The sequence below is a fragment of the Haliaeetus albicilla genome, chromosome 12, assembly GCF_947461875.1.
Source record: "Haliaeetus albicilla chromosome 12, bHalAlb1.1, whole genome shotgun sequence".
In the NCBI taxonomy this organism is placed as follows: domain Eukaryota; kingdom Metazoa; phylum Chordata; class Aves; order Accipitriformes; family Accipitridae; genus Haliaeetus; species Haliaeetus albicilla.
Window position 1 is genome coordinate 12,630,713 of NC_091494.1, and position 15,652 is coordinate 12,646,364.

Sequence of the window (15,652 nt, forward strand, 5' to 3'; positions counted from 1 at the left end):
TAAGTATTTTCACTCATCATGAGATAATTGATATTACTGATTAAAAAGAAAGACAGAAATGCCCAGAAAATTTTTGATTTGTTAATCTGCAAACTAAGTTAGTGTGAATGATAAATTTCAATGGCAGCAGCTTCAGGTCCATGGTTTGTCTTTGAGGAGGGTACAGGTTTTGAACAAATTCTTGTTTGGGAGGCTTGGCTAAAGTAATCTAGGGCAATATTTCATCCAAATCAGCTCTGCTGTTATTTGTTAAGAGAGTTATAAGCATCAAGGGTTCAAAGTTTCTCTGCATATTTACAGATGTGCAAGAAAGAGTCATTTTGCCATTTTATGTGATGACATGGGTTCTATGAGAATTGAGGATCTGTTAAAATGACATTATTTCTTATCCTGCCTTTTCTTTTGTTTCTTTTTCAACTGAGAAGCTGATTAAAAGTCACTCTTAGTACTGCTATGCTTTTGAGAAAGGTTTTTGTGGTAGCTTTTTTGGTTTTGTTTTTGTTTTTTTTTTACAGTTTAACTAGAAGAAGTTCAGTGATAATTCATTGATATTGAAGGCTTCATTTTCAGCCGAAGGGGCTTATAGAGAAGTTCTCTTTAAAGGTGTACCTGTGAGAAAGACGTGGGGAGATTGTGTGCACTTCTTTTCAATAAGTCTGTAAATATCTGGCAGTGAACATATCAGAGAAATGAAACTGGTATTCAGTCCTCCAGAGGCATAGCACATTAATTCAGCTACTTGTTCGAACTCTACTGGCTTTAAACCAGGGCTGAAACTAATCCTTGGCATGGGACTCCCATATGAAAAATTGCTTGTAGACTCTTCCTTCAGAATCTCAGCAGGGAATATTCACTTTGTATTATTTCTAGCCATGATTGCTACCAGGGAAATCCACCATCCTTCTAATCACAACCTTTCTCCTGAAGTTACTTTTGGCACTAGCATAATAAGAAGGAAAGTATATCAAATCAGATGTAGATTGAATTAAAAATAAAATGTGAGTTCATACCGACCAGCCATGGACTATTATCACCAGAGGAAGAGAGGCATTGAAACTGCATTTGTCAAGAGTCTCCAACTGATTTAAAAAAATCTGACAGCCTTCTTCAGTTGTATCTGTATAAAGTCGAAATTTGGTTTCTAAGTTTTGCTGATCCTTCTTTGTTCTAGTGTGCTGACTCTGTGATCCTAGTGCCTCTGAAATGAAATTCATAACAACAGTCATAATAGCATGGAATCTAAAACCTGAAGAAGTTACTAGTTAAGCACAGTTTATAAGACAGAGTAAACTAGTAAGATTGAAACTCTAGCTATATAATTGCTGCCTACTCCAGGTGGGCCTAAGCTGTACATTTTGCGTCAAAAAAGTGATCTCTTTCAAAGTTTGAGATGGTTTAGATGTGCCTCTGAGTCTGTCTATTTGAACAATAACAATTACACAGGAAATATTGATCTTATTGCTATGGGCCCTTATAGAATGCATAAGTATTTAAAAAACACGGTACAGGTGTTGTGACTTTACAATGTTAGTGCATGCACAGGCAAGCACATTCATAGGCTATTAACTCTGCAGGACGTATTTTACCAATGTTCATTTGCTAGTAATTGCTGAGCAAGCATCATTACACTAAAATAACCATTTTATTCAGGGTTATAACTCTGCTTAGAGACTTAAGTGACTGCTTAAAACTATTAGACCACATCGTAAACGATTCTTTTTCTCTAAAAAGGCAAGATGAAATGCTCTTGTTCTAGTTGTAATATTTTTGGTGGTTTCATTTTTAGATAAAATAGCTTGGTATATATAGAACAGCATTTTTAGAAATGTCTATTAAGTATCTGGGATGGTATCTGTATTTAAGAAAGTGGGGGCAGGATGAACTGTGGTCTTATCAACGTTACAAGCTTAGAAGAAAAAAACATGAATATAGAAAAATTGCTGAAAAATGGAGTAAAATAAAGCAAAAGCTTACAAAAAGCACTTTGTAACATGCAAGCCTGGTGTTTCTTTCGAATAAGCCTTCAGACTGTTTGTTTATCTGAAAATAATCCATATAATAAATTATTACTTAAGATAGAAAAAATGGGGATTAGTAGAAGAAAAGTTAGGGTGTGATGAACTAGACAAATGAAAGGTTACAGTTCTTTGTGTTGGAAAGGAAACTTTTAGAGTGGAGACAGTTTACTGATGGAGTTCCTTGGGGACTGTTTTTTGGCTAATTTTGTTTAATATTTTCGTTAAAGAAGTAGGCAGGAAAGTTACAAGACTGACAAAATTTGGGAGGTATTTGCTAACACTGAGGAGACCAAAATGTTAAACACTAAGAGCCTGATGACCTTGAAATTACAGCAACAGAAACAGGTAGAAATGTCACACTATGAAGTGCAAGGTCATACAGTTGATAGGAATTTCTCTATAAATGGGGGTCAGAAATTGGAAGTGAACAGTTGATAGGAATTTCTCTATAAATGGGGGTCATAAATTGGAAGTGACACAAGAGCAGAGACTTGACTGTAGTAATCGGTAACAAAACTGACTATGAGTCACTTCTGTGATTTGGCTGTGAGAAAGGAAAATATAATTCCAAGGTGCATCAGGAAGATGTTTTCAGTAGGAAGAGAGAATATTAGTGCCAGTAAGTTAAGGCACTTACTAACCACATACAGAACAGTGTGCATAGCTCTCGTTACCAAGTTCAGGTGATACCAATTCAAGCTACAACAGCTGCTCAGCAGCAGTGCTAAAATGGTCAGGGAGAAGGCTTTTGTTTTTATTAGACTTAAATTGTGAACTATTCTTGGAGATGAAAATGAAGTATTTTATTCACTGACAAAGAAGTTAAAATTATCTGTGTTGGAACAGAACACACATCAATTTTAGTTCTTATATTTTTCTTGCATAAAAATTCCTGAATAAAACACTAATATTAGAAATATTGTATTGTATTTTATCTTCTAAGTCAGCAGATTTAAATTTTTTTTTTTACATCACAACTCTTATGTCTGCAGATGTTTTCAGAAAACATCTAAAATCATAGCATATTCATTTCTGTATTATATCTGCAAATGTATCCTGAGGTTCTATGACATTGTTGTCTTGATAAGATTTTGATAATTTACAAGGTGGTACTGGTACGTTTACAGATGAGCTTTTATCCTGTAAGCCTATTTAGTGATGGGAAACTCCCATATTTATATATCTGTGGTAGTAGCATCTTACAATGCACAGTACGAAGAACCCTAATGTGAAAGCATGCTGGTTTTGGATCAGACTGTATTTTTGCCACGTCAGTCTTGTTACAAACTTTATTCAAGGTTTTATTTTAGTATAATAATAAGACATGATATAAACAGCATATTTAATTTGGTTAAGTAATTGGAAATTCTGGCAAGAAAACTCCCAAACTGATCTGCACTGGATGAGCACTGTTTTCTATTTGTCGCTAATTATTGTACGTTCCAAGTAACTCCAGGCAATGTTTCATAGCTAGGAAACATCGTTGTAGAAAGCTGTTCAGCCTTTTACAACAGCTGGAATTTAAAAAGCTTCAAAGTTAGCGAAGGTTTGGTTCTCAAAATTCTTAGCTTCAGTCTCACATTTTTCTTTAATAGCACTTTTAATCGTGATATCTAGCTAGGACTAAGTCTGATCATTTCTCTGCTACAATGTCTACTTAAGAGCATTTCTTTTGGATTTTTTTGCTGGGAGAGGACTCGGTTTCTGAAAAAAGTAATATTAGGAGAAAGTGAATCTAGATAAAGAATTGAAAATTGGAAAGAGTTTTAATGATGTTGATATTCTTAACCTCAAGTTTATCCAGGCTTTGGTGAGTAGTCTCTACACAAAGATAAGTATTGTGTTCTATTTTTAGCACAAAAAGAAAAACAAACAAGCACAAGTAACTTGTGCCTGTTCCATTGTACACATCCTTTCTTTGTTTTATGCCTTGTTTTCATTTTCTTTTTGCGCTCTCAGTGTTTGTGCAATGCAAAGGCACTTTGTCACTCTCCGTATTCTTTGTGCACACTACAGAAAACAAGTCTAATAAACAGTTGTTTTCTTTATACATTGACTGTGAAAGTGCTGTGTTGCTTTAGTGGGTGAGCTTTTGGCTTGCCAGTAAGTCTGGGAAAGGGAATTAAAAATACAATTTGAACTTCTTCATGGCTGTCAAAAGTTCCAGTAGAATCTGTTGTGTTATTAGACAAAGAACTGCTACGATCTGTCAATACATGTAATGACTTGGAGAAGGAAATAGAGTCTGAAGAGCTTAGCTTCTACAACAGACTTTTGCTAAAAATATCATACCAGTGACTCGGTGACATGATCGAAGGGAACTGCAAAGTTTCATAGGCGAGTTTACAAAAACAACAAAATAAAACTGCTAAAAATTTTCCCATGCTAGTTGCAGCTAGAGTGCTGAGATCTTCCTGAAACTCCAAAGAATTTCTCTTTGGAAAATTAGCCCTTACCCAGGTGAGTGAGTTGATGACTTGATTTCCTTTTTCTCTGAAGATCCTACTCTAACATGAATTCTTTCAGGAAAGGCAATGCAACATGGCCACACTGATCCATGTGCTATCTCACAGATTACCTTCACACAGAGCAGCATGGTAATCACAAGCAAGAAATGTTGTGACTTCTTGATACCTCAGAGGAGATTCAGCCCTTTACCTTTCCTTACTTTGTGTTAATGATGTTTCTGTGAAGTGTAGTAAAGACTGTAACTGAAGACTGGGTTTGTAAATACTACTCAACTGTAATATAGCAAAGTTTCTTGTAAAATGTTTTGTGGTTAGTTTTGGCAGACAAACCGAAACACTTTTACATTTCGCCTGAGTTAATCATGCTTTCTTGCTGAAAAGTAAAACCAGAAGAGTGATCCCAGCTGAACAAAATGAAGCTTTTTTAATTGGGATTAAAAAAAAAGATGCCTGCATACCTGGTAGATGGTATAGTAGCCATCCGAATTCAATGCACGTTGGGATGTGCAAGATAAGAGTTCAGTTATTGTTTCTCACAATTAGCATTTAATTATTATTCACATTATTAGTGTTTATTGCTTTAGGTGATGTCCATCCTGCTTCTAATAATGTGAGCTCCAAACTAAGATGAAAGGAGCATATGAAGAATAATGAGAAAGCTAGTAAATATGAAGAAATAATTTTTTCTGTAAAAAGAGGTCTTGCAAATAGTAATAATAATAATAATAATTCCATATGGACCAAACTCAGATTATTTGAACTAAATCTTCTATTTACCTGTAGAAGCAGGTTAACCCAGGACACTGATTTGGATTGAATCACCCCAAATGATAAGGCATATGGTTTTCTTAACGATGGCATTTTTGGAGTCTCCTTTGAAATTTACAGATGTGATAGTAATGCTTTAAGGCTTGTAAATGAAAACTTTACTGGAAACTAGACAAAGGTCTGGACACTGGCCAGGGTTTGAAACCATGAAATATCGTATGCTTTTTTGCAGAGAGATCCAGAATCTAAAAGTATTTCTTTCTATATCATGTTTGATTGGGCATAAAAATACGACTATAAAATACCTGCTTCACATCACAAAATTTGCCTAAAGATGTGTCAGGAATGAGGACAAAGTATGGTAGGACTATGTAATGTCAAGAGCAAAATTTTAATATTTGCTAAGTCATACATTTTAAATTCATCTTATGGTACAGCATAAAAAAAATTGATTAAAATTGGCATTCCCAATTAAGGAAAGTAGCTTTTCTGGCTAGGAAAAATAGTGTTCAGCATCCTTCTTCCTGTCATGGAACTGTACAGGAAGAGTTTCTCAATAAGGTCTCACTGAAGAGGGTTGAAGAGGATGTTTCAATGGAACTCACCTAATCCATAGACAATTGAAAAATAAAGTAAACAAGCCTGAATGGAAGCTAAAATTTCAGCTGCTGGTATGTTAAGGACACTTAAAGATCATACAAGTAAGCATGCATACACACCCCACTACCTAGACACAACATTTTTTCTGGTTGCCTTCTGACCCTTACTGCAGCCTCCCTTCATGTTCATGAGTGGATTTGTCTGAGCCTTAATAAATCTCCTTTATCTTTTGGATGGTTTTTACTGCTTTTCATACATGGAAATGTTTCCAAAAGACTGCTTATGTATTGTGATGTTATTTTAGTTATTTAAGAAACAAGTGATAACCTTTGTTGTCCCCAGAATTCTGTTGTGAAAGTGAGCACGGGCAGTGACATGTTATTTTTGTTTGGGCCACGGAAAGTGGAATATATCACAGATCCCCTCATTTCCAATGGCCAGATGTTTTTTTTGTCACTTAAGAGCTAATGACATGGAAGCATTCAGGTCTCTCAATTTGGCAAATGCTTCCCTTAGAGCTATTCTGTTCTTGCTAGAAGCATAGTTGTCAGTGTTCCTGTTGGATATGGAAAATCCTCTTTGCTAACCCCTTTTACTTTGTTTAGCAGTGCCTGTCATAACCTCCAGACTGTGTGCTTTTTAGGGAAGGCCATTTGCTGCAACTGACACAAAATGACAAAAATTAATAGTGAACTATTAGAACATGTATGGTAAAGGACTCTTAAATCTGAAAATCCTGAAAAATTTAAGCAATAGTGTGTAAAATGTAAGTAAATGGTACATTTCAGTTGCTCTATGTTTACCTAAGCATTATATATCTCTGTGGGCAAAGTTTCTTGTACAATAGCTGACACAAAATCAGGACTGGACTTCTGCTATTTAATAATTTATTCAATCAAAAAAATGATGGGAATAGATTGGAAACATTAGATTAGCTTTTGTTTGCTTTTATATTACTGATTTACAGCAGTATCTTGAAGCCGGGTGTGGTCCATTCTCTATTTTGTTGAGATTAGTAGTTAAGGTACTTGTATATAAGATGATTTTAATTTTTTCTGTCAGTTCAAGGCTTTTGGATGCTGTTTGACTAATGGTTGAAAGTTCCATCTCATGTAGTTCCTAGGTGAGAACTCTAAAACATGGAGTGTTTGGGGGAAATCCAGGTCTTATTGGTTGCTCTAGAGTCCTAGGCAGTCAAAACTCATGTCTGTTGATTTCTTGGTATATTATTATTGTGCTTAAATTTTTTTATATCCTCATGCAGTTCCTTTTTATTTTTCACTCTCCTTAACTTGCTCACCTTGCCAAAGGAAAAGTAGGTATCACTCACAAAAGAATGAATGAAAAAATAGCAAGCAAGCAACAAAAATCTATATCAATTGGATTAAAAATGATGAGGTCTGTTTAGAAAGAGACTTTTTGGAAAAAGCTTCCCTTTTTGTTCAAGTTTAAATGAATAACAAGTAGTGATACTTTTCTCAGCATCAGATGCTCTGTCTGAAAAGTATCATAGTTTTCTGAGCTGCCATTTCTTGTTTTTCCTATATTATATGCATGCACACATGCCAAAGATAAGTCAACAGTCTCACCATGAGTGTAGTTCATACCCAAACAGCCCTGAAGGGAGAGAAGAGGCTGTTAACTAACCATTGTTAAACCTCTGCTAACATACTTTTAACACTCTGTTGAAAAATCCATGAAGAGGAGAGCATATAAAACCATGCCATTCATACTGACTTTCTTCCCCGTGTGTTTCATTGCTTTAAAATCATCCAGATAATGCTACTAACGGATGGCATTAGTGACTCTTGGAACTGGAAGAAAGATGCGTTTAGAAAGAGGCTAATATAAGAATTCATTGGAGCTGGTACCCTGTTTTCATTAGTGAGGTAATGATACTGTCAATGGAAGGTATGCATATGAGTGCCTGTTCAAAAATTACCTCCTGAGTTATCGGGGATGATTATGTCTGTGATTCTTTACCATTAAAGTGCAGAGGATACTTTTTTTTTTTTGAAAATCAGACCCATCCAATGTCTAGCAAAAGTCAGATTTCGAATTCTTTACTAAAACATGATTACCATTTGGAAATCTCTCTTTTTTTTTTTTTTTTTCCTGGTGTCTAAATACGGTTCATCTTTCCTGAACTCATTATTATCAGACACTGCTATCATGATTTGAAGCACTGTGGAGGACATGGTGGTCTGAGATAATCCATAAAAACTCATCCCGCAGTTTAACAAAGGGAAGATTGTTCTGTTCCACTCTCCCTGAACCTCCCAGGTCTGTGTTCTTTATTTACCTGGGCTATTTGTGGAAGGGGTGAGGAACCTGGAAATTTGTTTGCAGATGTGATGAGCAACTACAATGTTACAACTGTCAGCAGAGATCCATCCCTATCATTTACTTCTATTCAGAATTAATTTCTGGGTGCAGGAAATTGGAGAAAGCAGAGAATGTAAAGTCCTGTTGGGTAATAGCAGAATCATGATTTTTAAAAAGTTATTAACATGTTAGTAAGGAGTTTAGACCTAGATGATATTTTTTTGAAAAAAACACCCAGCATTGAATTCATGGCATATACAAGAACTGTAAAATATATTCTGAGTATTCAGTACAGATCATTGTTTAGTACAATTCGCTTGCTTGGTGGTCTAAGATATGAAGGAGTGCAACCTACTCTCAGAAGTTGCTTATGTCAAAATAATTGATAAAAGACCGTTGTCAGTTCGTTTTAAATTCTCTACTTATGTATCTCCTGCTGCTGTTTATTTGAAATTGCCTCTCTTGAAAGCATTTGGACAGGTGGTAGAGACAGATACAAAGAGCTTCTGTTTCGCAGAGTGCCTTAAATGGGAGTATGTGGGGATCTGGAGAATAAAATGAGAACATCAAAACAAAAGTCTTGCTAAAAAACCTTGGAAAAGATGATGAAACAGATTAAATATGCTTTGGTTTCCACTTGCTGTTGTGTGTCTCTACTATTCAGAGACATATCTCTTAAGTCACCTACGAATCAAATAATGCATTTATATTTAATGGTTTCAAGAGAGGGAGTGTAACCTGTCCTTTAAGAGACAAAACTTCTAAGAGACAAAAACTAGTAGGTTATCCTTTTGCTTTCCTCTAAATTATCTGTTTATTATTTACATGTATTAGAGCATGTATTTTTATTCCTCTTGCTAAATTTGTGTTTCTGTCATTGGTTTTGAACACTGGGTTGCCTCAAAATTCTCCAAAGAATTACCTCTGATTCTTGTCCCTTACTCTTTCTCTTCCCTGTTAAAACCCTTTTTTAGTATGTGAAACTTGTGAAAAATAAGTTTTGGTCTCCTTTATTTAGAACCAAGTATTGAAATGATGGTTAGAACAGAAGGCAAAGAAATAACACCCACCCTCCCAACTGTTAACTGTCCCTTTTGTCTTTTTATATCAGGTGAAAACTTCATGGAAGAATGCTGATTTTCAAAAGCTTGATATTTCTTTTATTGTCTGATTAAGTTAGGTAAATAACTTTTTCCTTTTTTCTGTCCTTCATTGTGACATAATTTAAAAATATTAGTTAGTTCTCTATTAAAAAATGTGAGTTTAAGTACAATAATCAATAAGCTTGTGAGACTGTTGTTGCAAAGAACAGGGAAAACAGTGCACAAAGAAACCAGCAGTGCCTCTTTGTTTAGAATTCTGCGCCTGGGTTCTGGGCTGATGCACTGTGCAGAACAATACATCCAAATCTCTGTGTCCTCTCTTGAAAACGGTGCAGAAGGAGGCACCAACCACACAACTGTTGAACAGCTTGCATTATTTACAGGGTAACAAAAATGCTGTACTCCGAGTTTCCTCATCTAAAGCAAAATACTTCCAAATATGAACGTTAAAGTGCTACTTGTGCAATGCATAATTGCTAAATTAAAATTAGTAACCCAATGGTTTAATCTGACCTAATCTGAATTTTATGAACAAAAATACTGGAAAAGCATTACAGTATGTCTTTCTAGGAATGCTTTGGACTAGCACATAATCTAGATCTCAAATTGTTACTATAAATTAATGTTAAAAAATAATCATCTCTCCTCCATCTGTTACCTAACCAAAACTTTCATAGTTTCAAGTAAGATTTAAAAGCAGGTAAATGTTGGAAAAAATACTTAATGCCCTTCATGAAGATGCTTCCTTTTGTATATATGCATGACTAAATTTTTTTGGCCAGGGTTTCTGCCAAGTTATTCAGATGCCTGATTTGGAGCTTAAATTTCCTTTCTTTTTTTGATATTAAAAGCAAAAAGAAGAAAGAGTCACAAACTGCCTGGGTGAAATATATATGTTCATATGATGTTACTAGATAGAGGAAGGGGCAAATGAATAATGACAAATGTGAAGCTAAGTAGATGAGGACTTTTCAGCCAGGAGACAACTAAGAGTGATATGGTATAGAGGTCTATAAAATCATGAATGGCATGGGCAAAATAGAGAGGGGATCACTTGTATGTCTCTCCCAGTGCAAGATGTAAAGATTATTTTGATAACAAAATATTTTTATAGTGAATAGCAAAAGATGATGAAATGGTTCTCCTCGAGACATGTAGTTAACCTGTGGAATTCCTTGCTGGGTGTGATATGGATATTAAGCATTTATATAAGGTTAGTTGGAAACTGGAAGTGTATGTAAGAGAAATCCAGTGAGGATTACTAAACACATAGACATCACCACTAACTCAGGAGATCTCTGAACTGAAAATGGTTGATGACTGGGAGAGTACGCGGGGGAAGTACTGTATGTATATGTAAACTTCCCCTTCTGAGTATGCATCTGCTTTTGGCCACTACTGCAGGTCATTGAACTAGCTGGACCTTGGGTTTCATCCACTACAGTCACTCTTGTGTTTGATGTAGAGCTACCTGGCATTACTTTTGACTTAGATTTTGGCTGGTTTTTGAAACAGAAACAACCTGTGAAAAATAACAGGTTTTGGAAAATATTTCAGTTGAAAACTTCTTTCATTCCCTCTTTACATCCAAGTTATCAGTGTTAATATTTGCTGTTGTTCAAAATCATTAATTGTCTGGCAATATTTGTTAATTGGTAGTAATTAAAAAAATAATGTCGCAATCAGAATTGATCAACAGCATATTTAGGCTAATTTATGTTGAAATGTCTGGAGCTTTTATTTCAATTTTGTTGCTGTTGAAGTTGTGGCTTTTTATCTAGTTTGGGCTGGAAAATGTTCTTGGGATATGAAAATATTTTCCTCTTCAACTCTAGTAAAAAGTCAAGTCAGCTCTTACCCTGGAAGAGGTGGACAAGAGCTGAACAGGAAATACAGATCAAAGGATTCAAAACTGTATATATACTTGCTTATAACATCACAATTCAGAGCATTGTTTTCTTCAATTTTATTTGTAAGGGACCACAAGAAGACTTCTATTACTTTTGTGCATGTCCCTTGGAACCATTTCACATATACTGACACTATCATGACAGGAGTAAATGTTTATTAAAAAAAGACAGTCTTGCAGAATATAAGACATTTTTGGAGTTGTATTTTAGGATAGCTTGCTGGAAGTGGGAGTTTGTTTTCTTCCTATGGCCTTACTTTTTTTGCTGTGTGATCCTGCAGTGAAATCATTTGTCTGGTGCCAACTTCCTGAGTCAGAAATTCAGCAGAACTTCTGCATCACAGTGTTCTGTAGGACAAGTAGAAATTAAATATATGCAGCAAGAACATGTGTTTGAAGCTCAGGGAAAAAAAAATAACAGGAAACTTACAAGAATGAGAAAGTAGAAACATTAGAATCTTTAGAATATTAGCACAGGAAAGCATTACTGAGTGAAACTCACTCGCTGGGCCATGGCATGACCTTCAGGCCAGACTGCTGCATAATAGCTATATTCCCTGGAAGGCAGAACCAAGCTGGTAGGTGGTGGCTGTAGGTGTGGGCATAGTATTCATATGGACAGCCAGCCTTGTCTGCACAGGGAAGTTAGTGAATTGTAGGTTTACTTATGAATTTTTCGTATGAGCTATTCTCACAAACTCAGCTTGTGAATATTTATGCTTGGCACTATTCTGATACTCAGAAAAAGACAAATGCTTGTCTCAGAGTTTGCAGAAAGGCAGTGGGAAATGAAGAGGTCAGTGATGCTTGGAAGATGATTGAGTGTTCAGTGGAAAGGAAGAAAAAAAGAAGGGGGGGTGGATTTGGGTGAGTTTTAGCCTTAGGACTGTAGTAACAATGACAAAGAGACCAAACAACTCTCCAGCACTAGGCAGCCCATTGATTAAGTGGGGGAATCTGCCTAGCTTGAGTATAATTAAATCCCAGTCTACCAAAGTGGCCTTTGTTCAATTCAAGGAATAGGACTAAGCATCCAAAGGTCTCAGTCTGAGTGGTGACTTGACATCTGATCCCTTAAAATTTTCATACTTCCAAGAAATCTGTATTTTAGAGGAAATATTGGGAAAATTTTTAAGGATATATTCTTGGGAGCTATATTTTGCTTTAATCACCCTGTCCTCCCTTTCTTCTTGTTTCCTTTTTTCTTGCCTCTCAGATATGGTCCTGTTTTTTTCCACTGTGTCCTTTGATTTTTTTTTTTTTTTTTTTTTTTTTTAATAGAGTTGTTTTATTTTTACTGGTTTTGTCTGAAAGCCTTAGTTAAGCCAAAATAGCTGAGGGGAAATCCTGTTTTTGCAGCACATAGGAAGTGTTTGCTTTGACAATCACTAGGTGTGTTCATCTGAGGAAGAGATTGATGGTTTCACTGATACGGTATCAAAAGCCTTCGATCATTTCAAGTGTACCCTGAATTTCTCCAAACTCATCTTTGACAGCAGATGCCTGTACTTATTTCTTCTAAAACCTCTGCAGTGCACAGTGCTTACAAAGGTTATCTCCATGCAATTATGTCCAGAAGAGACTTCTTATCAAACATTGATTTTTTTATTTATTTTTTTTTTTAAATTAGAGTTTTTAAGAGGAAGGAAAATTTACTGTGGACATGTTTTAAAGTAGATTCTGCATACTGAACCAGTGTTAGAGTTTTTATTATTGCTGTCATACAATTTTTGTTACTATTTTCCTTGTATAGGTGAACTGAGTCCACATTATAACAATTGCTATTGCTTGAGCCATAGTTCGCAAAAATTTCTCAAGTACTTTTGTCTAGTACTCTAGTACAACTCTCTTTTAGTAAAAGTGGTCATGCAATGGTGTCCTACAAAGATTTGTTAGCATAAGCTTGGGGTGAGCAATTATCAAAATTGGCTAAGCTGTTGCTGAGCTCTGCAGGCCTTTCCAGGAGTCCTGTGAAAACTATTATGCAAAATATTGTTTTGTGGAATACTTAATACTATATGCATCGTACAATGCAAAAAGTCATTAAAAAGATGAACAGCTTATAAAACTTTTATTAGTTTTATCCATTTCACCTGTAAGGCCAGACACCTTTGCACACTGTGATTCCAGTCATAGAGACAAGATGTATAAAATGATCAAAAATGTATTTTAAAAGTCATGATGCTAAGATCCAGTAAATTAGATGGCTACGCAGCCAATTTCTGTCCCATTCAAAGCCTTAAATCTCAATTTCAAGCAAGATAAATCTGCCTCGGCAGCACTGCAAGGGCACACAGTGCTGGAATTTTAACCTGCTACTACAGTGACAGTGAGAATTCTGTTTCTGGGCCTCTGGCAGTATTTGGGTTTTGGGTGTAAAATTCCAAATTTCGAATGGGGAGAGAAAGAAACACTTGTTTTGTTTCCTGGTGACTTAAAAAATTGTAGATTTTGAAGCTGATGCGAGTCCAAAAATCTGGAAACCGGTAGCAGTAAATATGTATTAGAGGGCAGTATAGTAGTACCTAATGATATGTTAGAGTATAATTTGGTTCGTAATTATCCATTATAGCTATGTAATTTGTATAATTATCTCAGGTAGTGTTGTGTAAAGTGCATCCAGACACAGAAACTTATATATTTATAAAAATCTATACACAATTGTTAAATGCTATGTATAAATACTACCTGTGTATTTGATGAAGTATACGACATTCCCCTCATTATTACAGTATTTAGTATGAATGAAATATTACTTTGGGCATTTGTATTAGAAGGTTCAAGTGTTTGATATTCAGAGACCATTTACATAAAATGTCCATGAATGTTTCTAAATTTTCACTGTGCATTCATGCATTGCTGAACACTTTTTACAGGCCCAGAGCATGGTTCTTAATGCAGGTGAAGGACATGCTAACGGAACAGCTGCAGTAGCTTGGGTAACCTTGAAAATGCTTGTACCTACAGGGTGATTAAGCTAGTTTCTTTCTGAATCTTTCTCACAGTGTAAGCAATGATGACTGCTGATTTGCACTGTAAAAGGATGTCTATTCAGCATATGTAGCAAAGGAATCTGCAATTATTTGGAATAATGTAATCTTCCCATGAGTCAGGATCTCTCATTTAAGAAGCTCCCTCTTGCTCTTTCCTGAGTATAGCTTTCTTTTTGCTATGACCTAGTGTCCGTATCTGTATGAAGTATTTTACTGTTTAAGAGACATTGCCTACTTGAAAAGTGTGTTTGTTAATGTAAACATTACTCTGGAGACACAAGTGAATGCATGCCCCATTTAAAGCCTAATAATTGATTAGGCTTGATTGTGCTGAAACACAAGGAGAAAAAAAGGTGTCTTTTAACACTGTGATATCTTTAGCATCCAGTAAAAAAGGAGTGGTGAGAGGTGTGCTTTGAATAGCCCTTGCTAGCTTATGCCCCTCAGCACCATAATGATTTGGATCTCTGGAGGAAAGGGACATGCTGGCTTCACAGGGGCAGAGGAGGAGAAAGGCATAGGAGGTCCTAGGACTGGAAGAATCCTCTTGGTCTGCTGGACTCTTCCCCAGTTCATCTCAGTGAGACTAATCTGAATAAAGCTGGAGGATGTGGTTGGTCCACAGACAATTTGTTGATCATCTTTCTTTAGTCAATTTGTATACATTAGTGTATGAAAAGAGAAATATAAAAATTCAGAGACCCATAGAAGGGCAAGCACAAAAAGCAAAAGAGAAACATGTGGGGGTTTTGTTGTTTTGTTTGCTTGGCTTTTTGTTGTTTTTTTTTAAAAAACGATGTCTAGACAGATAAAAAGTTTGTTGACCAGGCGTTGACTAAAATGAGGGACCCTTTCCTCTGTGTATCCATCACAGAAAGGCAGAGACTGTTCCTTTAGGCATGATTTCAGAAAATTATTTATGTTTGTCAACTACCTTTCATTTTAATGGGTGTTGCAAGTACTCAGCACCTTATAGGATTGGGCTATTTGTTTTCTTTGGATTTCTGTGTTTCTTGCTAGCCTATTCTTTAACCCTTTCTTCTAGCTCTTCAGAAATCTGTTTTCCTCCTTTCCTCCTTCCTTCTGAGCCAGAAGTTTTAAGTGCTGTCTGCTCACTTGAAACCTTGGATAAGGTAAAGCAAGAATGAGTAAGATGACTCTTCCTGAAAATTCTGTGATCAGACTTTATGCTGCATACTTTTTTGCCCTGTTTTACAGGTCATCCGAAAACTTCTCACTGAAGGCAGCTGGGAGGAAGGAGAAAATCCAGATTTAAACTAGGGGATAAAAGTATATGAGGAGTATAAAGCCTCATTCTTCAGGGCATAAGTCAACCACTAATTTCCTGGATAAGTTCTAATTTTTTTTTCCCTGGATTATTCAGTCTTGATTTCTCTCCGACCAGATTTTCCGAGTGTCTCTGGTTTGATCTGTTATGTTTGTTCCTGTAGTCCTAGGTGTTTGGGCT

The 15,652-nt window shown here is 35.8% G+C and overlaps 1 protein-coding gene across 3 annotated transcripts in view; it reads right to left on the reverse strand.

The window, feature by feature from the left end:
• The window catches only part of LIPC (lipase C, hepatic type), a 64,454-nt gene that overhangs the window by 15,438 nt on the left and 33,364 nt on the right, over positions 1-15,652 (reverse strand). Inside the window, exon 2 of one of the 3 annotated variants that reach the window (XM_069798119.1) lies at positions 1,015-1,198. The exons of 1 other annotated variant lie outside the window; for it this stretch is intronic. In XM_069798119.1, the coding sequence (XP_069654220.1) occupies positions 1,015-1,062 (48 nt within the window). In that variant the 5' untranslated portion in view covers positions 1,063-1,198. Of the gene's footprint in view, positions 1-1,010; positions 1,199-15,652 lie in introns of all 3 variants that reach the window. One more of the 3 variants, XM_069798118.1, reaches the window with a different exon arrangement.